At 51.8% G+C, this 26,321-nt stretch overlaps 12 protein-coding genes across 12 annotated transcripts; 8 read left to right on the top strand and 4 right to left on the bottom strand.

The window, feature by feature from the left end:
- The first annotated feature begins 402 nt into the window (after nt 1-402).
- EDD37DRAFT_629088 (amino acid/polyamine transporter I) lies at nt 403-2,559 on the top strand. The gene is made up of 8 exons (XM_062816484.1): nt 403-585; nt 636-803; nt 851-883; nt 942-1,082; nt 1,127-1,205; nt 1,258-1,622; nt 1,681-2,162; nt 2,217-2,559. Exons 1-8 carry the CDS (start codon nt 415-417, stop codon nt 2,365-2,367), a joined length of 1,590 nt encoding a protein of 529 aa, XP_062671099.1. The 5' UTR covers nt 403-414; the 3' UTR covers nt 2,368-2,559.
- A 186-nt stretch (nt 2,560-2,745) lies between these two features.
- On the bottom strand, nt 2,746-3,755 carry EDD37DRAFT_629087 (RmlC-like cupin domain-containing protein). Its single transcript, XM_062816483.1, has 2 exons — nt 3,248-3,755; nt 2,746-3,173 (listed from the first exon to the last, which is right to left on the bottom strand). The coding sequence occupies exons 1-2, from the start codon at nt 3,742-3,744 to the stop codon at nt 2,765-2,767; spliced, it is 906 nt and encodes a 301-aa protein (XP_062671098.1). The 5' UTR covers nt 3,745-3,755; the 3' UTR covers nt 2,746-2,764.
- Nucleotides 3,756-4,293: 538 nt separating this feature from the next.
- EDD37DRAFT_380419 (uncharacterized protein) lies at nt 4,294-4,921 on the top strand. Its single transcript, XM_062812085.1, has one exon. It carries the CDS (start codon nt 4,378-4,380, stop codon nt 4,825-4,827), a length of 450 nt encoding a protein of 149 aa, XP_062671097.1. The 5' UTR covers nt 4,294-4,377; the 3' UTR covers nt 4,828-4,921.
- Nucleotides 4,921-6,514, bottom strand: EDD37DRAFT_380178 (FAD dependent oxidoreductase). Its single transcript, XM_062812084.1, has one exon. It carries the CDS (start codon nt 6,149-6,151, stop codon nt 5,015-5,017), a length of 1,137 nt encoding a protein of 378 aa, XP_062671096.1. The 5' UTR covers nt 6,152-6,514; the 3' UTR covers nt 4,921-5,014.
- Nucleotides 6,515-6,730: 216 nt separating this feature from the next.
- On the top strand, nt 6,731-7,915 carry EDD37DRAFT_665282 (putative D-amino acid oxidase). The gene is made up of 2 exons (XM_062819245.1): nt 6,731-6,930; nt 6,984-7,915. Exons 1-2 carry the CDS (start codon nt 6,791-6,793, stop codon nt 7,843-7,845), a joined length of 1,002 nt encoding a protein of 333 aa, XP_062671095.1. The 5' UTR covers nt 6,731-6,790; the 3' UTR covers nt 7,846-7,915.
- On the bottom strand, nt 7,916-9,940 carry EDD37DRAFT_693928 (gamma-glutamyltransferase; the record flags this gene model as incomplete). The annotated part of the gene is made up of 4 exons (XM_062820074.1): nt 7,916-9,270; nt 9,325-9,668; nt 9,720-9,738; nt 9,788-9,940. The coding sequence occupies 4 exons, from the start codon at nt 9,938-9,940 to the stop codon at nt 8,005-8,007; spliced, it is 1,782 nt and encodes a 593-aa protein (XP_062671094.1). The 3' UTR covers nt 7,916-8,004.
- Nucleotides 9,941-11,336: 1,396 nt separating this feature from the next.
- Nucleotides 11,337-13,463, top strand: EDD37DRAFT_649533 (uncharacterized protein; the record flags this gene model as incomplete). The annotated part of the gene is made up of 1 exon (XM_062818144.1): nt 11,337-13,463. The coding sequence occupies one exon, from the start codon at nt 11,337-11,339 to the stop codon at nt 13,461-13,463; it is 2,127 nt and encodes a 708-aa protein (XP_062671093.1).
- A 644-nt stretch (nt 13,464-14,107) lies between these two features.
- EDD37DRAFT_608660 (cytochrome P450) lies at nt 14,108-15,824 on the top strand (the record flags this gene model as incomplete). The annotated part of the gene is made up of 4 exons (XM_062815070.1): nt 14,108-14,311; nt 14,364-14,976; nt 15,037-15,315; nt 15,379-15,824. 4 exons carry the CDS (start codon nt 14,108-14,110, stop codon nt 15,822-15,824), a joined length of 1,542 nt encoding a protein of 513 aa, XP_062671092.1.
- A 1,039-nt stretch (nt 15,825-16,863) lies between these two features.
- Nucleotides 16,864-18,204, top strand: EDD37DRAFT_657515 (nitric oxide dioxygenase; the record flags this gene model as incomplete). Its single annotated transcript, XM_062818900.1, has 1 exon — nt 16,864-18,204. One exon carries the CDS (start codon nt 16,864-16,866, stop codon nt 18,202-18,204), a length of 1,341 nt encoding a protein of 446 aa, XP_062671091.1.
- Nucleotides 18,205-19,155: 951 nt separating this feature from the next.
- Nucleotides 19,156-20,406, bottom strand: EDD37DRAFT_608658 (uncharacterized protein; the record flags this gene model as incomplete). The annotated part of the gene is made up of 1 exon (XM_062815069.1): nt 19,156-20,406. One exon carries the CDS (start codon nt 20,404-20,406, stop codon nt 19,156-19,158), a length of 1,251 nt encoding a protein of 416 aa, XP_062671090.1.
- Nucleotides 20,407-21,749: 1,343 nt separating this feature from the next.
- Nucleotides 21,750-23,805, top strand: EDD37DRAFT_649529 (fungal-specific transcription factor domain-containing protein; the record flags this gene model as incomplete). The annotated part of the gene is made up of 4 exons (XM_062818143.1): nt 21,750-21,914; nt 21,976-22,763; nt 22,815-23,168; nt 23,220-23,805. The coding sequence occupies 4 exons, from the start codon at nt 21,750-21,752 to the stop codon at nt 23,803-23,805; spliced, it is 1,893 nt and encodes a 630-aa protein (XP_062671089.1).
- Nucleotides 23,806-24,083: 278 nt separating this feature from the next.
- On the top strand, nt 24,084-26,097 carry EDD37DRAFT_657533 (uncharacterized protein; the record flags this gene model as incomplete). The annotated part of the gene is made up of 2 exons (XM_062818901.1): nt 24,084-24,096; nt 24,953-26,097. 2 exons carry the CDS (start codon nt 24,084-24,086, stop codon nt 26,095-26,097), a joined length of 1,158 nt encoding a protein of 385 aa, XP_062671088.1.
- Between the last annotated feature and the right edge of the window lie 224 nt (nt 26,098-26,321).

Here is a 26,321-nt window from a genome sequence, read left to right as displayed (position 1 = left end):
TTTGTATGGGGAAAGCACAAACCTCTGCCGCACACTGGCAAATGTCCCTTGGTTGAGTGAACCTCTCAAATACGTCCAAGAGGCGGCTTCCTGAGGTGCACTTCACACCTATCTATAGCCCGGCGATGATAACTGAATGTTAGCACCATCCGGTGTTGTCGCGCCGAGGTAGAAGAGGAGTGTTATCGATCGGCGGCCAGCTCTGGAAACTGTCCGGCCCAGCCCAAGGCACAGATGGCAGCCTCGTCTACAGTCGATGTTGAAGCAGAGCACTATACGCAGAGGTCTTTATATCCCGGCGTGATGCACGCTCCACTCGACTTCCAATCCGATCAATCTGCGAGTTTCGTTCTCGAAAAATCACACCACACATCACAACAAGAATCACACATCAGTTTTTCCGATACTTGCACGATGTCCGGCGCTGCGGATTCCATCAATGCCATGGAGGCCAAGGGTCCTCTCTCTGAGGAGCAGAAGGTCTACATTAGCTCTGGTATCAATCCTGTCATTCCGGACGTTCAGATGAGAAAACGCTTCAGTTTTCTGTCGCTCTATGCTATCTTCGTTGCTGGGACTGCAGGAGTAAGTAACCTTTCCGTCCCGTCGCGCAAACCGTTACTCACAAGACAAAGTGGGAAGCGACCATCTCTTCGCTTTACCAGGTTCTCGTCGCTGGAGGTCCGACAGTACTGGTTTGGGGCTTTGTCATCTCTGCTGTAGCAGCATGTTGTATTGCATTCTCCTTGGCCGAGTTCGCAAGTATCTGGCCGAGTGCAGCTGGACAGTACCATTGGGCAGTTGTGAGTACCTTGAGCACTCCTCTGATATTCATTACTGACTCAAGCAGGCTCTGGCTCCCAGAAAGTACAAGGCTGTCGTGGTAAGTCTGGACAACTTTTGGCTAGTCCGACATCTCAGCTGATACTTTTCCTTTACAGGGCTGGTACAGCGCTTGGATTTTGTTGATGATGAACTTGTTGTCGTCTCTCAGTGCCATGTTTGCCGGGGCCTTTTCTCTGCAAGCGGCGGTCCTCATCTCGGTCGACAGCTATACCAGTGAGAGATATCACACCTGTCTGGTAAGATGACTCCTGATGGTGATCTACATCAGCTAACAAGCTAGATCATTATTGCCATCATAACACTCGCCATGCTGATAAACATCTTCATGCCCCATTCTCTTCATTACATCTCCCTTGTCGGTAAGTACCAATGCCTTCTCAGCCGTGGTAGTGGTCCTGACATTTCTTGGAGGCACCTTCACGCACGTTGCTGGCTTTTTCGCCATCATCATTACCCTCCTGGCCACCACCAAAAACAAGAACTCTGGGAAGGAGGTCTTCGGATCGCTTGAGAACTACACGGGCTACCACAATACCGCCGCTGCATTCTTCATTGGCTTACTCCCCACCGCGACCGGCTTCTCAACTCTAGATCTGCCTGCCCGGTATGCAGAGGAGACCAAGAAGCCACACGAGGATGTCTCCCGGGCCATGTTCTGGGGCGTTTTGACCTCCGCGGCTATTGGACTACCTTTTGTCCTCACCATCGCATTCTGCATGGGCGATCCTGCGGTGCTGCTTACTTCTCCAATCGCAAGTCATAGCCCGCTTGCAGCGGTATGTTCTCTTCACGTCAGCAATGTTCGCACAGGGCAGCTGCTAACTTTTTGAAAAGATCGTATACAATTCCACAGGCTCTATCGGAGCTGCAATCACGCTCGCTTGTACGATTATCATCGTCGCAGTGGTATCCGCAATTGACTGCATGGGTGGCATCAGTCGTATCATCATGGCCCAGTCTCGAGATGGTGTTATACCTTGTGGACACGTCTTTGCGAAAATCAATCTTCGTTGGAACACGCCCATCAATGCAGTCCTCCTCGCTTCCTTCATTCAGGCATGCATTGCCCTGATTTACATTGGGAACAGCACGGCCTTTTACTGTATCCTCAGCGGCGTCTTCACCCTGCAAGTCTTGAGCTACGGCCTTCCGATCGCATTGCACCTGTTCCGTCGTAAGACGATGAATCTGACCTATGGACCTTGGAAGATGCGATGGTACGGCTATCTTGTGAATGGCCTGGGTCTGATACTGTACGCCATCCTGTTTGTGGCAGTGTCTCTCCCCACAGGTTTGCCAGTAACAGCAGCAGACATGTACGTCCCCCATCTCCCAATCCATGAGCTTAGACAAGGTGCTGACAGTTTCAGGAATTACGCTGCTCCGATCGCCGGTATCACTCTAATCTTGGCAACTATACTGTGGTTTGCTTGGGGCAGACGGCAGTATCTTGGGGCGATGATCGTTACAAACGGAATAACAGCAGGTACTACTGAAGTCGGACAAGAGAAAGGCATGTGATCTATTTCATCTACCACGTGCCATTCGGATGTGTATCTATCCAAGCAAGCACCAGTGGTGATATCTGGTTGCTTCATGGTGCTTGTGTTTTGGTTTTCGGGTCTTGTACAAACTCTTCCAATACAACACTACTGTTTACTGATTGGCACCTTCTTCTTTTCCCGATACCATATTTAAGATAGAAAGTCCCTACAGTCCAGACAAACAGCTGGACTTGAACCCGAGGGTCGAAGCACGCAATGGAAGGCTAGGCTCCGCTGTGCTGACATGGGGTGCCTTGCAGATGTACAGTAGAGCGAGTCCGACTCTAATTGCATTGTTGTGTCACACCAACCACCTATCTAGCATAATTCATGGACACTATCTAGCCGTGCGGAACTATGGCGGAATTAGTCCTTCAAGGTGCCGAATAATCCACCCTGGCAAGCCCAAGATTATCTGAAAGAGATCGATCAGTAAGGGCAAACAGATACGCATCACCAGCATCGTCAGCCGTATGTGTCACCCAGGACCAGGAGGGCACAACAAACACATCCTTCTCTTTCCATTCAATTGTCTTCTGGCCTGTGGGTGCATCAATCTTGGTATACCCTGATCCTTTTCGGACGACATAGATGAATGAGCACGTCTCGCGAGGCAGACGAGCTGTGTGACCTTGCTTGATACGCTCTGCCTGGGCTGCAATGGTGCGAGAAAAGGGACTTCCGTTGCTGAGGTAGTGATAGACTGCTCTCGGCGAGTCCTGTGCGTCTAGTGCTTGCTGGGTCGTCTTCCACGGAAAATGGAAGGGGCTGTCGTCGGTGACACTGAGTTTCCAGTATTAGCTTGAAACGCGCCATATAACATCCACAAGCTATGAGGACAGTCGGACTTGACTTACAGATCGGGCACCTTCGCAGTGGGATATGGCTCCAGAAAGTTAGTTCTCGCATACACGTGCAGCGGGATGTCAAGGCAGTCGACCCAGAACGTCGGTGTTGGGCCGTCATTGCCGTGGTAGTGCCATTGCCACGATGGGGTCAATACTAAGTCACCGTGTTCCAGATAGATCTTTTGTCCGGCAACAGAAGTGAAACCCTTTTCGCTTTCCTGTATGAAACGTACTGCAAAAGCGATGTGCCGATGTGCAGGAGCTGTCTCGCCCGGCATGACGAGTTGAAATCCGGCATAAATTGTGTCTGTGGTGTATGGGCTTGGACCCTTGACTTCACCGAAGCCTGGGTTCACCAACATCAAGGCTCGTCGTTCTGCCTGTTCTTCTGGGACATATTGAGCAGAGTCGAGCATAAGCTTCTTCATCTCTTCCCATCGCCATGCCGTTGGGAGAGCTTTTGGGTTAGGCACAAGCTTCGAAATCTTGTCATTGACCTTCCACATGGGGTAGGAGTTCTTCTGCATGCATTCTTGCGTTATCGCTGCTGTTGCTTCCTCTATGCCTGGTACTTCCTCTATGGGTACCGCGGTCTGTGTGACTGTGGTCATTTTGTCTCGCTGTTGAAAAGAAATGGAAGTCCGCCCTGGAACCTTTGCTGTGGGTTGCCTGAATTTGGATAGATGTTCTTCAGTGGAACTTAATATTGTCGCGGAGTCGTTCAGTGCCAACGTTGCTCCTCGATCGCAGACTATCACCATGTGATTGGTTCTTCCCAATCTCGTCTTATCTCGACTAGGCTGGCTCGGAAGCTGCTCGGGGGACTCGGGGCATTCGGCTTCGTGGAGTGCCAGTCTGTGGTCCAGACGGCCTACGCGTTCTGCGAAATTGATAGGCCTTTACGGGTCGATATGCTTTGCCGAATCGTGGATATGTTGCGTCCCCAGCCTCGGTGCCCGCTCAATCCTAGACCTGTGTCGCCATAGCCGAGTTCTTGTAACAGTCTGAGGCAGCCATACACACGTGACAGACCAACATGAGAGCGGCTTCCCAGTATCTGGACACCACAGGTCATTTTCTCGCGCTTCACGTACGCAAGCTGTTCAATTTCACCACTAGAAGATCATCTGAAATATATCATGACCTTACCAATCGTCACTACACTCAATCGCTCTGACGGTCCTCCCGATGCACCGACTTTGTCAGCACTCTCTGTTGTCCCACTACCACCAGTCAATCCAACAGCATATTTACTGCAGACGGCAGGCCAGATTGGCAAACCACCACCAACGACACCATCAACTCCTTTTCCTACGTCTTTCCATGAGCAAGCAGCGAATGCATTTGCAAATGTTGGGGCTTGCCTCGGACTGAAAGGTGCTACGCCCAGAGACATCACCAAGATCACCATCTACGTGGTCAATCTCAATGCGTCACATCGCGAACCTTTGATAGACGTCATCCGGAACTTCTTCCGGATTGAGGGTCAGGAGTCGCATAAGCCTCCCAGTTCGCTGATAGGGGTGGCTGGGCTTGCATCGCCGGACTTTATGATTGAGGTGGAAGCTACCGCTGTTGTTGCTGCCTGAGCGCGTGGACTGATGTCCAAGTCATTCCAGATCGAGTCTGTGGTCAGATATGTTTATACTTAGCAAAGCCGGCTTGACCGCAACTCTTTATCTGTCGGCCTAATGTGGTATCATACCTGTCCTCTAAGTCATGCTCAGAGGCAGGTGAATCTCTCAACATGGGGTGTCGAGTCATGGACGATTAGCATTAGTTGAATCTGCTTGGTCTGAATGAGTCCAGGATCGAGGTGCGCTCGCCTAGGACTTCTGCTGCCGTCAGGCGGCCTATCAGTGGTGCCATCGTAACACCGCTCATAGTTGTGGCAACGTATACCGCCTTTGATGGTTCGCAGAAACCTACAATAGGACTGCTATCCTCCGAAATTGGGACATGACCCAGTGTCATCTCGTCAAGCTCCATACCAGCAAGCGCAGGAACGACTTCAGCCGCATTCTTCAGCAGCATTTCTCCATAAGCGTCGCTAACATTATGACCATCAGCGCCCGGACGGTAGTCAAGCCCTGTCACGATTCGCCCATCCGGATTCTGCCTGATCGATCCTCGCGGTCCGTTCAAGACACGATGCAATACAGGTTGCATCGGCTTGCTATAAGCAAGTGTGCCCGATACCATTTTCAAGGGAATCCGAACCCCCAAGGTCTGAGCAAGATGTGATGATCCGGCTCCTGCAGCGACGACAACCTTATCTGACTCCATTGGACCTTCGCTAGTGCCCAGATGAGGCCTTCCAGTGTTCAAGACTGTCATATTTGTCACTTCAACCGGCGTGCGGAAGTTGACACCGAGTCTCTTTGCTTGTTGAACCATAACTGCAAATGTCTGCATGACATCGAGAGCCCCATACCCGGGCAAGAAGTTGCCATCGCCGACTGGGCCAGGAACAGCCCCCGGCACCAGAGACCTGATATCGTCTTCGGACAAAGCTTCCACCTTCACGTTCCACTCCTTGAGAAGCTTCCGCGTTGAGACGATTTCCTCCACTTTATTTCCTGGTTCGACCCAGTTGACGACGCCGCCCCATTGGATTGGTAAGCGTTCCCCAAGACGAGCTTCCAGTTGCCGCCATTCTGCAACCGCCAGCCCATAAAGTTGATTCAATTCTTCCGTCCCGTCCGTATGTGTTGCAAGCAGCATCGCGAAGGCGCCTTGAGTGCATGCTGATCCTGGTGTTTGCTTGTCCAGCACGGTCACCTGTGCTCCCCGCCTTGCCAGATGGTAAGCGATTGATACACCGATGATACCAGCACCAATGACGATAACGTGGTTTCCTCCGGCGCTCTCGCCATGGTCATCTGGTCCATCTGTGCAAGCAATGGAACCCATTGACGCCGAGAGGCAGGCAGTCTGGTCTAGAATTTCCAAAGAGTGGAAGGGAAGACCAAGTTCTCAGATGGCATACAACGTAGACGACGCCTGGAGGTACACCTTTAGATTGGTCGCATCAATTTCTTTCCAGAAGGTACAGGCACACTGGAAGTGTTTGTGCCGTCCCGTAGACCGCTTACCGGACTACGGCTGACCAACGGCATCGCAGGCCTGTCCATTCTATTTTCATGCGCAAAGTCATCCTGGTATCAGGCCCGGCATGCTTCAGAAGTGATGTGCGTATCTTCGCCACAATGTCACAAAGCGAAAAGAGAGGAGCGAACCGAGAGGGCCGAGAACGGTTGACAAGGCTTCGGACCAAAAGTGCAAGTTGCACTAGCCCTCAGAGATAAGGCACAGTGGGCCGCGGAGCACGACGCTTCAAAGCTTAGGCGATGGATTCGTGCAGAGGTTTCGGGCACTTGAAACCCCACCATCGCTTCCGTGCGCCAGTAATAACCAATTGCCAGAGGCACCACTCACCGGCGTACCTTCCTCGACGACCTACCATCTACGAACTTTCATTTCCGTCGTTCTTGTCTAACCACAACTCGGCTTCGCCCTGTCGCTGGACGACCTTTCAGAGACGGATACAAAATGCCCAAGGTGTGTGTCCTGGGCTCTGGAATCATAGGTCTTGCGTCCGCAGAATGTCTCGTCAATGCTGGATTCGACGTGGTGGTCGTTGCCAGAGATTTGCCGGGTGATGCAGGTGGTTTGTCTTGGGCCAGCCCAAGGTATGCAAGATCGTTCTTGAATGTGCCAATCGCTAATCTGGCAATGTTTGTAGCGCTGGGGCAGTCATATATCCGACACACTCACCAGAGGCAGAAAGCCAAACGTTCGAGAAGGAGACTTTTCAGCATTTCTGGGCTCTGGCTCACCAGGACCCAACCGGTGGAGCTCAAGTGCTTCCTGTGACGGAATTCTTTCAAGAGTATCACGAAGACATGCAAGCCTGGTACATGAAAGTGAATCCGCATTACCGACATCTCCGTGCAGACGAGTTACCCCATGGGGTGAAGGTTGGAGTTACAGTCACAACCATAGCTGTGAACCCAATAATATACCTGCCATACCTGCAAAGGAAGCTCGAGGAACAAGGAGCCACGTTTGTCCGTTTTGAAGCTCACAGCCTCGAACATGTGCTTCGGATGACAGGAGCTGATGTCCTAGTCAACGCCACGGGATTAGGGGCAAAGAAGCTCTGTAACGACGATGCGGTTGTGCCTATTCGTGGGCAAGCCATGTTCTTGCGCAACCGACCTGGGTGGAACCAGATCCTGCTTCGGCAAGATGCTGGATATACCTATGTTATACCTCGATTAGGCTCTGGTGGTGTTTTGTTCGGCGGTATCCGACAGGAAGGAAACGAAGGTGAAGCGGCGGATCCGGCATTACGAAAGGATATCCTCGAACGGGTGAATCATCTCTCGAGAGGTGCTTTCGCCGATGTCAATCTGGAGACCGATGTGGAAGATATGGTCGGATTTCGGCCCGGGAGGAAGGGCGGGTATCGATTGGAGATTGAGGGCTCCAATCTGATACATGCTTACGGGTTCGATGGTGTTGGCTATGTTTGCTCGTTCGGTGCAGGGAGACGGGTGCAAGAAATGGTGAAACAGTTGACGGATCTGAGGTCTAAGCTATAACAAGTACGAAAAGCCCATATGTGATGTCTAGTATGCAGAGAACTTTTCGGACTACGCTATCTCCCAGTAGTGTTGTGAATCTCCTGTTCTTGTTCTTAGACGATGGAGAAAGCATGTGTCCAAGTATAGTCGGGGCTTGATCAGGTTAAGTGACTCCAATTAGCACGGCAAGGCTATGCCATCCCCTCGGCCATCACTACCGCCAGTCAATATCCTCCGACCTTCCTCATCGATCCGTTGCCGTATCGCCTGGCCCCTACCAAATCTGTTCCGTGACCAACCCTTTAGTAACTGCACGTCGTGACCCATCGCTCTCAATTCCTCAGCCACAGCCTCATCAATACCTTCCTCCAGATACACAGCACCAGTACCGCCCAAATTAGGAGGCATAGGGTTCTCGATACAGAACCTTGGCGCATCAACCGCCTCCTGAGGAGTCATGCCAAAAACTTCCATGTTCAACAGAACCTGCACCTGGCCTTGTGGCTGCATGAGTCCGCCCATCACGCCAAAGACGGAGTGCAGGTCGCGTTTGGGTCCCTGTGTGGCCAGGCACGGGATTATCGTGTGGTACGGCCGCTTTCCACCCTGATAAACGTTGGGATGATTGTCCGGCCCCAAGTGAAAGCCAGCACCACGGTTTTGCAACGCGAACCCACAGTCTTTCGGAACTATGCCGGACCCGAACTCCATGAAGTTCGAATTGACGACACTCATCGCATTTCCTTCTGCGTCAATTACCCCGAAGACAACAGTATCGCTGCGATTCTGTGCTGGGCTCACGCCGTCAAACGGCTGCCCCTTAGCGTGGTTGACTGCTGTGTCCTTCTTGAATAATCTTGCCCGCTCAGCAAGGTATGGGCGCGAGACTAGCTGCTGAGGTGAGACTGGGGTACAATCGGGATCTGTGACCCACCAGTTTGCATCGGCGAAAGCAATGCGGAAGCATTCGACAAGCGTATGTAGATACACAGCGGTATTGTGGTCTCCCTTGTTGAATGTAGGAGCCTGATGCGTCTTCTCGAGCTCCTCGAGAAAACCCAAAGCCATGAGTGCTACAATGCCTTGCCCATTGGGAGGGTGCTCCCAAAGCTCGATAAAGTCCTCGCCCCCGGCCCGAGATGTTACACCTTGACCTTTGAATTGTAAAGATACTGGCTGTGTTTCCCGGGATCCTTCTTTGGCGTAGTCTTCCAGATCAGACAGCTCCATATGGGAACCCTTTTGCTGTAGCACGTCGACGATAGCGTCGGCGATACGGCCGCAATAAATACCCTTCTTACCCTCCGCAGCTAACACTCGAAGTGTCTTTGCTAAATGTGGGTTGCGAAAAATCTCTCCGGATCGAGGTGATCTCCCATCAGGCTTTAGCATTTCTAGACCATTTGGCGATGCTGCCTTAAGCTTAGTCTCCCCATTCTTCCACTGAATCCCATAATCAGTCTCAAAACGTCAATCATTTCAGGATGGTTGACCTACCATAGACGCCGAGATCTCACTGACAGGGAATCCTTCCTCTCCCAACTCAATTGCCGGCTGAAGGATTTCACCCAAGGTTAACTTTCCGCTCCCAAACAGTTCGACTGCGTCCACCCAGCCAGCAGCGGCTCCCGGAACCGTAACTGCAAGTGGGCTGCCAAAAGGAATTTTGCCCTTAGACTGGCCGCCCAGCTCTCGTCTGACCTGTGCGAGCGTAGTGTTCTTCGCACTTCGTCCTGAGGCATTCAGAGCATGTACCGTCCTAGATTTCTCGTTGTAGAACAAACAGAAGGCATCACCACCGAGCCCAGTTGAAGCCGGCTCGGTCATGTTCAGAGCAGCAGCTATTTGCCTGTGTCAGCTTGCCGACTTCAATATTGTCTCGTGAGACATACCAACAGCGATGGCGGCATCCTATGTGGTGTCAGCGTTGGATGTCCGAGAGTCGACATTTTTTTCTTACTGCTGCATTGCCTCCCTGCGCGAGGATCTTTTGTCCTGCTTGTGCAGCGAGAGGCTGCGTGCAGGCTACCATACCCTTCGTGCTGTGTACAGCACTCCGCCTTGCAGGAAACCTGGCGAAAGGCTGGTCGCTGCTTTGAACTGCTGGATACATGTTGTCGGTATACAACTCGCTCAACGCAAAAAGTCGTGGCAACTACAGCAAAAGGAACGACACCAGAAAGTTGCTCGTACAGAATGATCAATACTTAGGATAGCTAAGCAAATCCTGGACCAGTGTCTCTTGACAGGGTTGTCTGCTGACTCACCTTCCTTGCTCCATCCTAGAGATTCATTTCAGCAGGTACACGGCTTGTACAGGTCCGGCGTGAAGTGCAAGGCCGAGCATGGTGTGGATTGTTTGGTTCCGGATTGTGGAGAAATTGGCCCTTCATGATGACCTAGCCTATGCCATCACAGTGACCCTCAAGGTCTTCCAGTCGCCTGTAGTTTTGTCTCGCCAGCCAGGAGTCGGCCATTGGAGGTCAAGCAGCCACGGAAAGGCGAGTACCACGACGATGTGGAGCTATTTGGAAGCTGTCCCCTTTACGACCGTGAGGGGCTTCATCATTTGGCCGATAAGCTTCTCTTCGGCCTTCTCGGTGTTCTCGGGTTTGACCGCGGCGGCTATCTTCAGGGCGCCCACTGGCCGCCCACGATTTGTCCTCGCTGATCGAGCTGGGATGTAATTCTCCTGCGTGTAGGACTGAAACTGAGCCGACTTGGAGTGAACCAGGGGAGTCAGGGCCAGGGATCGGATAGTATTGTCTCTTGGTAGACAATGGAAATGTAGCGGCGTGTCCAAACCTCAGGGATATGCACCTCCTAACCGTCCTTACCTAATCATTTATTCAGCCCAGAGCTTTTAAGCTTGACATGGCTTAGGGCAGGCACCCCACAGTCAAGCCCGCTCAAGTAATGACAAGGCAAGACCCTTTACTTGAGTTGGGAATCTCGGGAGAGAGCGCCCATGGTGCTGAGAAGTTCTGTCAGAGCTCGCTCGAGCGCAGTCTCAGCTTTTTCAGATCCTGTCCCCGTTTCAACCGCTCTACTGGTCCTGGGACCATGATGGTGTGGCCCCAATGGAGAGGCTACCCTAGGTACTTGATCTGAAATCACCATTCGAACAAATACCTACCGCTCTTTGTAAGATGAAGGAGTCAACAAGCGGATGGTGGTGGGTGCACTGTAAGGCAAGCCTCACTGAAAGCCATAGATGGGCCAGGTGCCGTGCGAGGTCCAGAAGGCCTGGAATGTGTCTCCATCTAAGCTTGGGGACCACCCAACAGCTGATAAGCGGGTGGGATGTTATTGGGCGTTAGTGGCTTGGGCGGCTGAGATCACGGCAGCTGTGGGATGCCCCTCCTTTATCTCTAGGCCCTGGTGATGTCTTATGTGTCGACCACAGCGTCGTTCGCCTCATGATGTTGTACAGCCCACGATATTTCACATTGAACCAGAGTCTCAGGCAGTAACGACAGAATTCTGAGCAGCACGATACGAGCGCGCCGATGCAACATAATCATTCTCTCTGGTACAAGACGGCGTGCTGGACCTGCCGTGACAGGAAGGTCAAGTGCGACAAGGTCTTACCATGCCGCAATTGCTCCCTTGCAGGAATTGTTTGTTCCTATCCACCTCAAGTTCGCACTGTCCGGAGACCGAAAAGGGCCCATAGTACTGCCAGCCCTAAACAAGATGACGCGCTTCTTGACCGAATCACCAAGTTGGAAGCACTACTCAAGAAGCAGCCCTCGGAACTGCATATCAATGGTGTCAACGACGGGCAAGACTCAAGCGTCGCTGAGCCTCATGCGGAGCACGCCACAGCACCTCAGTCAAGGCATCTAACGAATGCGACATCTCTTGTTGGTCATTTGCCCACCAATGCAGGTCTTGAATCAACAACGGCCCCAGTTGATACTGCTGAGCCCTTTTGGAAAATCTCCCCTGAACCTGGAGCACTTGGACCCCAGCAAGGAGTTGCCTCCGACACGGCCGATGCGAACTACTGGGAAAGGATCGAAGAGCAGTGTGCTAGTCAAGTCTTCTTGAAATCACCATCAGTTTCCAAAACGAGCATCAGAAGCGACGCATACAATCAAGAGCCGCCCAACAGTGAGCTGCCGAGCATCGCGTTTCCCTTCCACGGGCCCAGTTCCCCGGCTGCTGTGCCTCTTCTGCCTATGCCAGAACGACTTGTTTGCTGGAGGAAGTACCTCGAGAATGTGGATCCAATACTTAAGATCCTACACAAATCAACAACCCAAACATTACTCCTACTACCGGACGACCAATGTTATACACTCGATTCACCTTCAAGAGCTCTCATTCAGGCTATATGTCTGCTCGCGGTTACTTCCATGTCCGAGTCAGACGTATCAGCAGGTTTCTCGAGATCCAAGGAGTCTATGACACGGAAATGTGCCGCCCTCACTGAACAAGCATTGATGGCTGCGAAGTTTCTCGAGGCGCAGGACCTAACCACGATTCAAGCGCTGCTGTTGTTCTTGTACTATCTCAGATGCATGGAAGACCCTCGACTGAATGCACTATGTGGGATGGCCGTCTTCTCAGCTGTCCGAGCAGGGCTGAATCGCGACGGAGCTGCTTCGGGACTGCCATACCTCGAGGTAGAACTCCGAAGACGAACGTGGTGGCAGCTTCTCAACCTTGTCGACCACCCGGATGATTCTGGCCTTGAAAACTTCCCCCCTGGAATGGGCGCAGACACGCAATTGCCACGAAACGTAAACGACTCCGAGCTCGACTTCCAAATGGGGGATGCTACGGAGGAGCGTGTTGGATTCACCGAGTCCAGCTTTTGCTTGATGCAGTATGAGGTAACACGCACATTCAACCTCATTAAGTCAGAACGAGCTCGTGCTTCGGCCGGACGAAAGTTCAGGACCGAAGAAGCGGAACAACTACTGCACTCATCGCGCGAAGTGTTTCGACAGAAGTATTTCCAAGGTCAACTCAAAGAAGCTCCAATAGGCGAGTTTGCTGCTGATGTGATCGCAATGGTGCTTGCTAAGCGGCGCCTTCTCATGCACATCTCACCGGATCGCCATGGACATGGCGAGTCTGTCACTCCAGACGCCCAAAACCATCTCTTCATGCTGGCCGTTCATGTGCTGGAATTGTCTCGAAGCTTACAGACAAACAAGAGTGCCGAGAGGTGGCGATGGCTGAGCGCGACATATTTCCAATGGTCCATTGCAGCGTTTGTCGCCAGAAATCTTACGATACGTCCATCCAGTCCTGCGACCAAACGAGCTTGGCACGTTATGGATGGAATTCTTGACCTTTGGCCCTTACCGATGCGCAATTCGACGAAGGCTAATGCACTCAAGGGCTTGATAGCTGATGCGATGCGGAACAGAGATGCACAAAACCCGTGGTTGTCGATGTGGTCAGGTAGCAATACTGCCCAGTTGCCTTCGCCGCCCATTTACCGCAAACCACCGAGTGAGGACAAGAGGATTGAGAAGCTGGTCCACTGGTCTGACCCTATGAGCGAGCTTCAGCAGCCTCCGCCTGTCTTTTCCTTCAATCAGGGACTGGGGTCGGATAATTTTGGGTCCTTCAACTTCAACTTCGATGAACTCAACATGGATTTTGGGCTTCTGTCGTAGTACGGGCTCAGTACTGTTTATGAGTGTATTATAATTTTCGTAATGGCTTTTTCAGAATAGGAGAATCTTCATGGGTGGATAAGAATCGACTATCCCTGGCAGTAAATGGTTTACTGTAGAGGCCAGACCAGGAAGCCCCGGAGATCGAACAAATTTCAGCCTCGCTTGTGCCTGCAGGGTCACCAACCACAACCTGTTGGCCAAGGATGCCATTCCTCAAAACCCCTTTCACGGGCGAGGTTTCGTGAACGACGATCTCTTCCCAGGCTCCACGAGGCCCGCAGAAGGGTTTCTGAGAGATGTAGATTATTTCGCACTTCGGCGTTCTCGGGGCTACAGCTGGGGCTCGCTCCAGCAGGTCCAGCAACCATTTGCGTCGATAGCAACTCGTATCCGTAGCTAGCCTTCCGAAAGATTGAATCAAGCCCGATCCGAGTGTGCAACAAGTACATGACTTGCCGAGCGAGGCTTGCTTGCTAGCTTCGTCCGCCATGACTAGATAGAATTTGAAGCCTTGATCAACTGTTCTCCACTTTACTCATGGTAACTGGGGTGTAGGCGCAGATATCTTTTCGAGACGTGGATTGTGTCTCTAGAAGTTGAATCAGAATACTTTCTTGTTGTAGCATTGTGCTGTCTTGACCATGACTTTGGCAACTTTGATACTTGGAGCGTTGGTTCTCTCCACGATCGCCTGGACTGCCTTCCAGTATTTGACAAGGAAAGAGCGGTTACCAGATGTGGAATTCATCCGACTTAGCGACAAGCCTGGCAAGGCTGGGGATGCGGACGATGTGCAGGCATTCCTCAACGACAGTCTGGGTGCGATCATGAAGGGGTACAACGAGGTATGGCAGCATGTCAAGTCAAGGTGACCAGGCTAATCAGAAGACCATACAGTACTCGAAAAAGGGCAAGCACTTCTTGTTGAGAACACCCCGACAAGTATACTTCATCGCGGCGTCCAATCTTCTAGACGAAATCCGTCGCATGCCCGACAGCCAACTCAGCCAACCGGCGGCCGCGAACATCATCTTCCAGGTCAAGCACAATTTCCACCCTGAACTCGAAGCCGACATGTACCATTTCAACGTAATCCGGGGCAAGATGACGCAGGCCTTGGGACAATACCTCCCAAGAATGGTGCAGGAGTCAGGACACGCGTTTGAAGTCGAAGTCGGAAATAGCGCCGAATGGAGAGAAATGCAGATGTGGCCACTAACCTCGAAAGTCGTCACTCGAATGGCCAACGCCATGTTGGTTGGAGAGCCGCTTTGTAGGAACGACGAATATCTGCAGTTCTCCTGCGATATCACTCCCTTGGTGTTCGACACTGCTGCGAAGATTCGCAACTATCCCGAATTCATGAAGTCTATTATGATGTACTTCATGGAGGATCGGAAGAGACAACTGCAAATTGCTCGCAAACACTTGATTCCTTTGATCAAGCAAAGGTTGGCGCAGGCAAGTCTTCCGGCGGTACAAAGCAAAGCAGAGAGGCCTGACGACACACGTGAGATCTCCCTTTTCCATGGGGCATACTTGGCAGGACTGAAGACCTAACCATCATTAGTGCAATGGCTCGTGGATATGACGCCGCCAGAGAAACGAGATCCGGAAATCCTCATGCAAAGACTGCTCCACATCAACGTCAATGCGATTCACGCGCCCGCTTACACCTTGACTGAAGCCATGTTCGACCTGTGCAGGCATCCTAAGATTCACGAAGAACTCCGCGAAGAGATTGCCGAGGTTTTGGCCGGAGGCAACTGGAACAAGGAGAGTTTAGATCGCCTGGTCAAGTTGGACAGCTTCATCCGTGAATCATCACGCTTGACGCCCATCAGTGCCGGTGAGTTGAACCTTACCAGTAGTACTAGACACTTTGTGGGATGGAAACTGACAGTGTGAACAGTGAAAATGGAAAGACTTGCCGTCCAAGACGTTCGACTGAGTGACGGCACTCTGATCCCGAAAGGAACGTCAATAGGTGTAATCGCACATGGGCGCCATTTAGATCCTGACATCGTTCCCAACGGGGCAACCTTCGACGCCTTCCGCTACGCTCGGCTGAGGACCGGGGTGGAGAAGACAGATGCTGAATACGCCTTCGCGCAGGCGACTCCAGAGAACATGCTATTCGGGCTAGGAAGACATGCTTGCCCTGGCCGTCTGTTCGCGTCGGCGCTTTGCAAGATCTTCCTCGTCTCGGTGCTTGTACTTTACGACGTGAAGTTTCTCGAAGGCAGACGGTTGCCCCAGGGCCGTTGGACGCAGAAGTTCCGCAACGCAGATCTTACAGCGACTGTCGGATGGAGGCTGAGGCCGATAGAAAAGAGGTTCGCTGGTATCATTGTATAAGGAGAGGGTCATATGCAGCAGCTCATTAAAGACGTTCACACGCAAGCTCCCTGGTATGAGGATCATGAATCAATTCCTCTTAGTCTGCCATGCCTGCGCACGGCCGCAAGATGATTGTCCACGTTGAGTTTTATTACCACTGCTCTTCCGCTCGTTGACCGTGTCGAGCCATTCTCCGAATTCGAGTTCGCTCATCGAGTCAGGCACTTGCAGTCACGCAAAGTGCAGGCATGAAGCGGTCCGGTTCGGCGGCAAGGCCTGTAATTGGTATCGACCTCCCGTCATGCATGAGTTCCTCAGCTGCAAGGTTACGGTGGGAGGAAGCAGACGCAATGTCATGAATGCGACGTTATGGACGTTACGAATTGGTGAAGGTCGGTGAAGGTGTGAATGAGACAGGATGCTGTGCCCGCGGAAACTGGAAATTTCTCACAGCCTCGTGTCAACCTGCCGAGGCTTGCAAGGCTGGCAAGCTCAAAGTGGCCTGATCATACCTGATCACTCATCCTACCACAGTACTGGTATTACTTATTAGTAGGGCCGTCAGGGCTCTTCCGGCGCTCGCATGGGATCAACTGACACCTGGAGAAGCTCCACTGCCAATAGGAAAACTTTACATATTTATTTGTACTTCCGCGGCTGCATTCAATTCCCCTTGAGCTTCGTCCGAGCCCAACATGCGCAAAATGAGCGATATTTGACCGTTTCAGCCGTTACGAGAAACAGTCGTCCTTCCTCGTGCTGTCCCTGCATTTTTCGGGGGAGTTCGGCTGTGAGTTCCTAAAGGTAAGGCAGGGCAATGCTTTCATTGTTGACACACAAACTCCATATGCCGCGGAGCTGCGACGAGGATGTAAGCACCGACGAACAGTCCTATGTGGCGACTCATCAAAAGGTGGTATGATCATTGCTTCATGTTACGTACTCTCACACATTTCCGCACTTGGGTTCCATCCCATGCTGACTGTAGGTAAACAAATTATTTATACTGCTCAATTTCCAGCGACCATGGCAGAGTCATACCCAGTCCAAGGCGAATATGTTGGCAAGAACGCAATTGATCAAACTTGCCATCTCCTCAACGATCACCTCCTCATTACGTGGTGCCATCCCAACAACAACAACAATGACTTCGACTGCTAGTTTCCATTCATCACCTCCGCGACACGAGCTGAGCGAGGAGCACCAAAAGATTGTCAAATCGACAGCGCCTGTCCTTGCCGAGCATGGCGTGACAATCACCTCTCATTTCTACAAACGCATGCTCGACAACCATCCCGAACTCAAAAACATCTTCAACGCTGCACATCAAAGCACAGGCACACAACCTGCCGCTCTCGCTCATGCTGTCTGGGCATACGCTTCGAATATCGACAACCTGGGAGCGTTGACGACAGCCGTCTCTCGAATAGGTCACAAACACGCCAGCCTTGGAATCAGACCCGACCATTATCCGATTGTCGGTGAAAACCTCCTAGCATCAATCAAAGAGGTGCTTGGTGATGCAGTCAACCAGCCAGTTCTCGACGCCTGGGCCGCTGCGTACCAGCAACTTGCCGATATCTTCATCGACTTCGAGAAGAATCTTTACCACAAGGCGGAACAGACTTCAGGTGGTTGGACAGGCTGGCGCAAATTCAAAGTCGCCCAGAAGGTCCACGAAAGCGACGAGATCATCTCATTCTACCTAGAGCCCGTCGACGGCGCGAAGCTGCCCGAGTTCAAATCCGGTCAGTACATTTCCGTCCGGGTATTCGTGCCTGAATTGGGGGTATATCAGCCTCGGCAGTACAGTCTGTCCGATATTCCCGATGGAAAGCACTTCCGTATCTCGGTTAAGAAGGAATCAGCCAAAGGCCTCGCACCAGCCGGCCGCATCTCTAATGTCCTGCATGAAAATGTACCCGAGGGAGCCGAGGTCGACGTCAGCAATCCCTACGGCGACTTCACGCTCGATGTGGAGACGGACGTCCCAGTTGTCCTGATCAGCGGTGGTGTCGGTATTACACCCATGCTGTCCATGCTGGGAACCCTTGTCGACCACGCGCCGAAAAGGAAGGTCGTCTTTGTGCACGCTGCCCGGGGTGGAAACGTACATGCCATGAAAGAATACTTGTCACGGATTATGAAGGACAACTCGCAAGTCTCACGGGTCATCTTCTACGAGAACGTCGCCGAGGCCGAACGGGAAGGCGTTGAGTACGACTACAAAGGCCGAATCGAACTTGAAAAGGTCAAGGACAAGCTCCTGCTGCCCGACGCGAATTACTACATTTGCGGACCCATTCCATTCATGCAGTCAAACCAGAAGGCTCTCGAGGGGTTGGGCGTCCCCAGCGAGCGGATATATTCCGAAGTGTTTGGCTCTGGCATTGCGTAGATGGTCATGCTTGCGGGATGGTTCAGCTGGTTACTCACGACATTGCGGAATTCTGCACGCTTCTGTGGGCTGGTTGTGATGCCCTTGGGTTTACTTTGTGGGAGTCGATTCATCATGTGCGAACCCAGCGGAAGGCCGGTTGCTTTGTACGACACGAAATCAGACGAATTGTCTTGATGATGGCGTAGACGAGGATTTGGAGAACCTGTATACACTGAGAGTACATAAAGCGCTACTGTTTCAATTATTACTACGAAGGAGTGCAGAGGATTCTTATGCCATTACATGAAAAATCTATGTACCGCGGTACTCATCTCTAGGCCCTAAGCTCATGCTGTCTGCAATAAGACAGCATACCTGCTACTCGGGTCCTGATCCTGATGGCCCTTTCTAGGTTTTCCACCTAGCATATTCCCTGCCAGCCGACATCGTTCACTGACCTGTCTCGACGGTAGACAACCGAGCGAGACCCAGCTCACAGGTGAGAGGTTCATACTGCAGTCATGATTCTATCATGACTCCAAAACCTACTCCGGCGTGCTCATTGCACGCATTACGCGTGCTGCGTTGACCACGTTTTTGGCCTGGTCTTCTGTCATTGTGTTATCAAGCTCTTTCAGTCAGAAAGACTCTTCACGTGGACAGTAAATAAATGCGCGAAAAGAAAGAAACATTGAGTCAAGCGTCTAACCTGCCATGAAAAGGCCTGGACGTCTTGGTCTTGCTGTGCAAAACACTGTTGAAGCCATCTGGTCCGCCTCCTTGAGACTGGACCCAGCAACAACGTCGCACGGTGCAAGAGAAAGATTGGGGAATACTACCCCATAAAGAAGCATCAAGTTGAGAGCTTTTCGTTTCAGAAATGGCCCTTTGGGAATCTGTACTGTCAAATCGCTGATGATTCTTATCAAGAGCATTCACCTTGACAGCAACTTATTGGGAAATGTACCTTTAGGCATCTGCACCACTAGTTGGTTGATGACCGTCACCTTCTTCATCTGGCAGTTCTGTCACGCGTCTGAGATGGTTCAGCTCGCGACGGACAGTCTCTTCTACCAAGTCCTGAATTGGTCCGGCCATAGCCTGTGTCATCAACCCTCTGGCTGTAGCATTGACGCCTTGTTGGAGTCCAGCTTGATGCCCTTGTGTGAACCCTGCACCATATGCAGCTTGCGTACCTCCAGCAACGTCTTGTTGTGTGACATTGTTGACTGGAGCTGCGTTGACTTGTGGTGGCAGGACGTTGTTATCTGGCATTCTTCCATGTTGCTGTTCGAATACCTGGACACGTTCTTGTAACCGCTGAAGCTGTTGCTGACGGTCTGCATTGTCTTGATGCCTGCCAACACGGCCCGGATTTTGCACGGCGAGAGCACTTCTTCCCCGACGACTGTTGCGCGGGTTGTTTCTTGCATGGTTGGTATTGTCTTGCCCAGAGTTGATATTGTTATTGAGGTTGCCACGTCCGGCATTGCGAGGGTTTCTGGAACCGCCGCCTCGGCCACGACCCCGGCCTCGACTATTCGCAGGACGGCGTATGCCTTGAATTGTGTGCTGGATTTGGTCCATTTGTTCCTGCATACTTGAGAGTTGCTGCTGCGTTTGGAGATGTTGCATTTGGCCCTGTAGACTTAATCTTTCCTGCTGTAGCTGCAGGACTTGGGGATCTCCCTGTGGTAGTTGGGTAGGTAACATTGACATACCATTGTTTGGCACCATGGGTTGACCCATTGGTTGACCCATTGCTGTGCCAACTTGGCTGTTCCAGCCTGTTTGACCGTTCCAGGCCATGCCTGGTTGAGCCATGCCTTGTTGACCCAAGGGCCCGTTTGGAGGATTAAATTGACCCCATGGTTGTTGGTTTTGCCCTTGCCCGGCTGGATTTGGTACGTATGCACCTGCATTCGGATTCAAGGCATTATTGTGCCATTGACCGTTATTTGAGCCGAAGCCCTGGAAGAAGAAGGGGTTGTTGTTATTGGGAAACATCAAATCGAGACTGTGCAGTGTATCTGCGCGTTCGATGTGATGGTGGAAAGGAAGGAAGAAAGGACGAAGTGAAAGGATTGTGAAGACGGCGAAGGTTATCAAATTCGCAGGCTGCTTTTTCGCAGCTTGGCTGCAGACAGGTTCCTGCCGCACCCATACCAAACTGCGAACTTTCACCTCATCAATCGAAACACTACTCACTGAATTTGACATGACCGGCTGTCCTCAATGTCGCTTTGAAAGCATGATGGCAACGGATCCGATCCCTCTGTCTCCTCGCTCAGAACTTCCTGCATCTACCCATCCATGCTAGACTTGAGACAAGAATGTGGTTTGATTCTCTGCCCCTTTCCTGCAGAGAGCCCGATAACACTATCATTGTTCGAGTGCAAGCCTTTGCCAGCCCGATCTATCCTCCGCCATTGAGGCTTCTTGCTGCGAAACATGAGGCAAACCACCGTCTATACCTTCACCTTCGCCCGTCCACCATCTCGACCAACGAAGACCTCCACAACCGTTGGGTCAACACCCTCTTAAGCGCTTCTTAGCGTGGCTATACCATGTGAGCATTGATGATGGCAAGACTGTCCCAGTGAAAAGAGCCGGGAGCAACACGAAATACGATCGCACACCAACTTGGTACGCAAGACGGCTTGGTTGAATAGCGCAGAGACCTTTCACGGGACTGATGACATTACTTATGCCCATGTACACTGAGGCAGCGAGGTGGATAACATGAAGGAGAAGCTCATGGTATGTGAAGCTGCTCGTAAATTTCTGTCACTCGAGGGTGACGTGTGCCCAGAGATCCTCGAATGTCCCTTGATTTTGAACGTTGTCTACTCGTATAGACTTATAGGCGGTGGCTCATCTTTTTGTATGTAGTACTTCTAGACCCAAAGCAACAGCGGCCGTTATCAAAAAGTTCTAACGGTTGCCGTGCCGTGCAATTGTCGATCAAATAGTGGTTAGTCAAGTACCCTCATAGTGGGCAGCCAGTTCCCAAGCCCGGAATATTTCTCCAAGGAAGCCTATAGGCGAGCCGTTAGACACAAACGACGTCACATAGCTTAACGGCGCAACTATCCGGGCATGAGAGTGGCCGATCTGACTGCCTATCGCGTGTCGTGTCTAAAACAAAGGCCTAACGAACCCCAAGGTCGAAAAAGGTACAAACTAAATTTTGACGCGACACGGGATGACTTCATATCCCAAATTCTAGGCCTCTGCTCCAGACACGAGGGACCGTGACTTTCCATTCTTATTAACATTCGGATCTTCGCAATTCTCAGCCATTAATAACCTTTAGGCTTTCCCTGTCATCATGTTGGCGACAATACACCCAGGCTATCTCGACGTGGACTGCGCAGGATGTCTTCTACTTCAACAATAGACACTCAGCCTCGGACTTCGCACGCCTGTGACAGGTGTCGTCGTCTGAGGACAAAATGTTCGGGAGGAGCCAAGTGTTCCAAGTGCCGAGTAGATGCGTCGGAATGTAGATATTCTGATAGGAAACGAGAAATAACAAAAAAGTATCCACACAACGACTGCATATGGCGACACGGCTGACCAGGACCAGAGAGCTCATTGAATGCAAGAGCAGCGTCGCCGAGTTGCAAAACAAGAATGGAAAGCTTGTCAATCTCTTGACAGATGTGTTGGCCGCTACCACCACCGAGAGTGAGGCCCGAAGTCGTGCTGTGCAATTCTTGACAGAGGTACCGTGGTACAGCCTTCACTATGCGCATGGACGACCGATTTTGACTTGTAGTGTGCTAGGACCCTGAGTATGAAGGTATCTTGCGAAACGCAAGGAGATCTGAATCAGGTACAGAGCCTATCCCCCGTGAGGCAGGACAGGCGGGCCCTTTCACCACAGGGCAGGATCCTCACCTTGTCCTAGAAACGAACTCCGAACACCCTAGTCAAACCGAGCACAAACAATGGCGGTCTCCTGGGGCCTTCAACCTGGTGGGAATGTCGCGACTCTCGCAGAAATCCCAGCGCATCTTGACCGACGATACCCCTCCCACTTCTGCCTCATTTCCACCTGCTGCCTGGACCTCCGCCACGGACAACGACAATCTCGTGCAACATCTCCTCTCGCTCTACTTCTGCTGGGAATATCCCGTCTTTGCAAGTTTGTCTAGAGAACATTTTCTCCTGGACTTCAACAGTGGTAGAGGCAGATACTGTTCACCGCTTCTTGTCAACGCAATACTCGCTCTCGGAGCCCGGTTCAGCGATATTCCCGAGGCATGGAAAGATCGGCACAGTCCTGAAACTGCCGGAGACCAGTTCTATGAGGAAGCACAGAGATTATTAGGGGTCGAAGACGTCCCAACACTGACGAAAATCCAAGCTCTGGGGTTGATGTCCCTGCGACAAGCTAGCCGCGGTAACGACGCGAGTGCTTGGCAGCTTTCTAGATGGGCCGTCCGCAGCGCCATTGATCTGGGTCTTCACCTCGGCGAATCACAGGACACTCGCGCAAACCGCTTATTATACTCGAATGCTGAAAGGCAGGTCAGTGCTGCCACGTTCTGGGGATGTTACACACTTGAGCAGTAAGCAAACGTGATAATCCTTTGACAGGAGGGCCTACTAATATTCCCCAGGGCATGGTGTCTCACTATTGGGCGGCAATCTCAACTCAGACCCGAAGAGATTCATGTAACAAAGCCACTCAAGATCGACGAGATTGAAGACGAGCCATGGGTCCCCTACAATGATGAAGGCGTCAATCCGGACACCACGCTGCATCAACGAAGCAACCTTAGATCTGTTTACAAGGTTTTCGCAGAGCTTTCCGGAATCGTACACCAGACCAATACGATTCTTTTATCAGACGACACTCGGAGCATCAATGCTCATGTGAGGGCGCTGTACACCGAGTATCTTCAGTTCTACAATTCGCTCCCTGACGCGCTACGACTTGGTGGCAATTCCACCCCTCCGGTTTTCTTCGCGCAGTAAGTTCAGCTCACCATAACTATTGATTCCACATGCTTATTGTGGCTCAGCATGTATTTCCATTACGCCATCTTATTACTCTTCAGACCTTTCTACAACACGGGAGTCGGGGACACCGTCACTGTCACCAGGGTTGTTTGTAACGAAGCCACCGACAATATCTTATCGCTCGTCCGGTCATATAAGAATATTTACACCCTCCGGCGCACGCCTGCGTTCTTGCCGTATGTGGTACTAACAGCCGAACTTGGGCGTATGGCAGATCACAGGACCGGTGATCACAGAAGCGAAATATATCACACTGCGAGTCTCCGATACCTCAAGGAGCTGGCGCTGTCACATCCGTTTGCCATTCGGGCGATTCGTATTTGCCGATATTTCAGGAGAGGTTGGCGGATCGAGGCCTCGCCCGAAGACGAACTGGACTTGCCTGAGGTCAATGAGGAAGCAGGTGATGGAGTTGCTATGTCCCACGAAGTGACGTTCTTCCGGCCAGATGTGGACTTGGAACGACATCATGAAGGTGTACCTCATTACGGCCCGATGCGCGATCTCAGTAGGAATACGAATACGAAACGCTTCGTGCTGTTTCCGCTTCAAGGTATAAGTGAAGGAACCATGAACCTGGAGGAATGAGATGCCACCTTTGCGCCGAACCGAATGATGAGCACGATAATGGGGGATGACTACAATCACTGTATATAATGTTGAGGGCATGCGCCATCTGCACGCTGTATGGACCGAGCAAAAAGAGCGAGCTAAGTCTATAGAAGAAGAAGGACTGTACAGTATGCAGGTAGGCATGTGTACTTGAGAAAGAAAATGGAGATGAAATGAGATGCCATTGACGCAAAGAAAGCTTGCCGCCACGGGTTTTTTCTTTCGCGCTGTCGATACAAGGACTTTGTGGATTGATGGCCTTGAAAGGTGGCCAGGGCTGTGGCCTTGTCACTCTGTCCTCCTCTTCAGTCCCAATCACCTGTCCGATGCAAGCTTCCACCTCTTCTCGTATGCGAGCATCCCGTGACCTTTGGCAGCTAAATGGTGAAAAGCGCAGTAAGGATGGACCAAAATTGGCTTATAGCATCTTGCATCGTACGATGTAGATGACTATATCCGCAAAGGCCGAGTCAAGGAGGACATGGCGTTCCGGTCGGCGCCAAAGTGTGTCTTACACAAAAAGGTAGAGGCATGTAAGTTTCGACGCTGACATGAGAAGCGTGAATCCAGCCAGTCATCCTTCAGTGTCGTCGAACAGATTTCATTGCTTACCAATAGCACGAGGATCAGGCGGAGCGGGATAGTACTTCCCTCTGGACTTACACAGGTATCGTGCCGAATGTGCTGCAGATGCGGTTGACAAGAAAATAAAGACTGCGCAAGTTGAAGTTTAAGTGAGATATCAAACTATACCCGTTCGGGTCAACATTTCAGTCAGCGGCGACGTCGCCAATCTCCATCTTTCGCCTCCAATCAGTTGCACGAGATAGCAGGATTGCTTACGCTGAGTCTATTTCCTTTACACGAGTATTTGACCTCTGATAAATCTCGCTGCCTGTTACTTTTAACATTCAGACCTTCTCATTGATCACAGCCCAGTAGAGTTCGTTGCTAACGGCCGGAGCCGACCGAGGCTCACAGTATTGATAACTCCCTGATTTCTGTCCCTTCGTGGTGCAACACGCCGAACGCAGTGAGAAACGTATCAATTGTCATCTTCAACTTACTCTAACCACCATGCCTTCGGTCTTTGTGCCCAACGGCAACGCCGCTGCCTCGGAAGAAACCATTGATCTTCCATTATTCGACATCTCGCAAGAGACTCCCGAGCTGGGCAAAGCGATTGTGGACGCCGCAGCAAAATGGGGCTTCTTGTGGATCGCACCATCGCCTTCAATGTCCGACGCTGAAGCGACGACCAAAGGCACGTACTTCCTCGACGAAGCAACAGTCGACAATGTCTTCGACATTTCACGGCGCTTTTTCAAGGATGCGCCCATTGAGGAAAAGACAGCATGCGCCATCAAGCACAACCGAGGTTACGTCGGCATGCACGTCGAGAACCTCGACCCGACCAAGCACAAACGCGGCGATTTCAAGCAGTGCTTCAACCTCTCCGGCCCTGACCCAAGCACCAACGAATGGCTGCAGCCGCTGCCGACGACATTTCAACAAGAAGACGCCGCGCTCCGCGACTTCCATGATAGGTGTAGGAAGATGTCGTACCGCATATTACGACTGATCGCAATGGGCCTGGCTATCCCTGATGTCGATTGGATAGCGCGCACGCACGACAATGCGCCGAACACGTCGCGCCTCCTGTGGTATCCTACACTCCCGCCTGATACGGACTTTGACCCAGAAGCCGACATTGGTGCCGGTGCGCACTCCGACTATGGCAGCATCACGCTTCTATTCACAAGACCGGGTCAGCCGGGTCTGGAGATCCTAAAGCCAGACGGGGACTGGGCGAGTGTACCCATCTTCCCACCAAAGTATCATTCCGACACTTTCCCACCGGTCGTCGTGAACATTGGGGATTTGTTGAGTTATTGGACCAACGGCTTATTGAGGTCGACTGTTCATCGTGTCGTGCTGGCGCCGCCGACAAGTAAAGAAAACTCGGCAAATGAAGATGCGACCAATGGGTCTGCGACCAATGGTCACAACCACAGTAACGGCGACACAGGCTCCAAAGCCGATCGGTACTCCATCGCGATCTTTGTCCAGCCCCATGAGGATGCGAAGCTTGTTCCGATGCCATCACCACTCGTGGCGGATAGGGCTGAGAGCTTCCGGAAGGAGGTCATTGGTCACGGCGGCGGTGTTACCGATGCTGAGGGAATGAAGACGCTGACATCGGGTGATTATCTGAGCGCGAGGTTGAAGGCAACATATGGTGCCGTCTTTGAGAGGGAGAAAAAGTAGGTCAATGGTCACTGGTCGGCCGATACTGAGGACTTGCCGATTCTCGGTGGCATTTGGTCCATTTTGCATCTGGCCTGGTTGATTTTCGATGTCACAACCTGTCGCAAAAGTTGTAGGGCCTGCGCGTGGCTCTTCGCACCGGGAAACAGTCGGACCACAAACTCAAGGACCGGTCTCAATGTCTCCAGGGCATCTGCCATGTTTTCGGCATTCGACCTTGTTGC

This window comes from Exophiala viscosa (genome assembly GCF_022695815.1).
Source record: "Exophiala viscosa unplaced genomic scaffold EDD37scaffold_4, whole genome shotgun sequence".
NCBI classification, from domain to species: domain Eukaryota; kingdom Fungi; phylum Ascomycota; class Eurotiomycetes; order Chaetothyriales; family Herpotrichiellaceae; genus Exophiala; species Exophiala viscosa.
Note: the sequence above shows the minus strand (reverse complement) of the source record. Positions and strands in the feature narration are given on the sequence as shown.

What these genes read in the sequence shown, in the direction of transcription:
- EDD37DRAFT_629087 (XM_062816483.1), bottom strand. Translation starts at nt 3,744, where the DNA reads ATGTGGAAGGTCAATGACAAGATTTCGAAGCTTGTGCCTAACCCAAAA. An exon ending in ACTGCGAAGGTGCCCGATCT is followed by an intron (nt 3,174 to 3,247) that starts GTAAGTCAAGTC and finishes CTGGAAACTCAG; the next exon opens with TGTCACCGACGACAGCCCCT.
- EDD37DRAFT_629088 (XM_062816484.1), top strand. Translation starts at nt 415, where the DNA reads ATGTCCGGCGCTGCGGATTCCATCAATGCCATGGAGGCCAAGGGTCCT. An exon ending in GACAGTACCATTGGGCAGTT is followed by an intron (nt 804 to 850) that starts GTGAGTACCTTG and finishes TGACTCAAGCAG; the next exon opens with GCTCTGGCTCCCAGAAAGTA. An exon ending in AGAGATATCACACCTGTCTG is followed by an intron (nt 1,083 to 1,126) that starts GTAAGATGACTC and finishes CTAACAAGCTAG; the next exon opens with ATCATTATTGCCATCATAAC.
- EDD37DRAFT_380419 (XM_062812085.1), top strand. Translation starts at nt 4,378, where the DNA reads ATGACCTTACCAATCGTCACTACACTCAATCGCTCTGACGGTCCTCCC.
- EDD37DRAFT_380178 (XM_062812084.1), bottom strand. Translation starts at nt 6,151, where the DNA reads ATGGGTTCCATTGCTTGCACAGATGGACCAGATGACCATGGCGAGAGC.
- EDD37DRAFT_665282 (XM_062819245.1), top strand. Translation starts at nt 6,791, where the DNA reads ATGCCCAAGGTGTGTGTCCTGGGCTCTGGAATCATAGGTCTTGCGTCC. An exon ending in TTGTCTTGGGCCAGCCCAAG is followed by an intron (nt 6,931 to 6,983) that starts GTATGCAAGATC and finishes CAATGTTTGTAG; the next exon opens with CGCTGGGGCAGTCATATATC.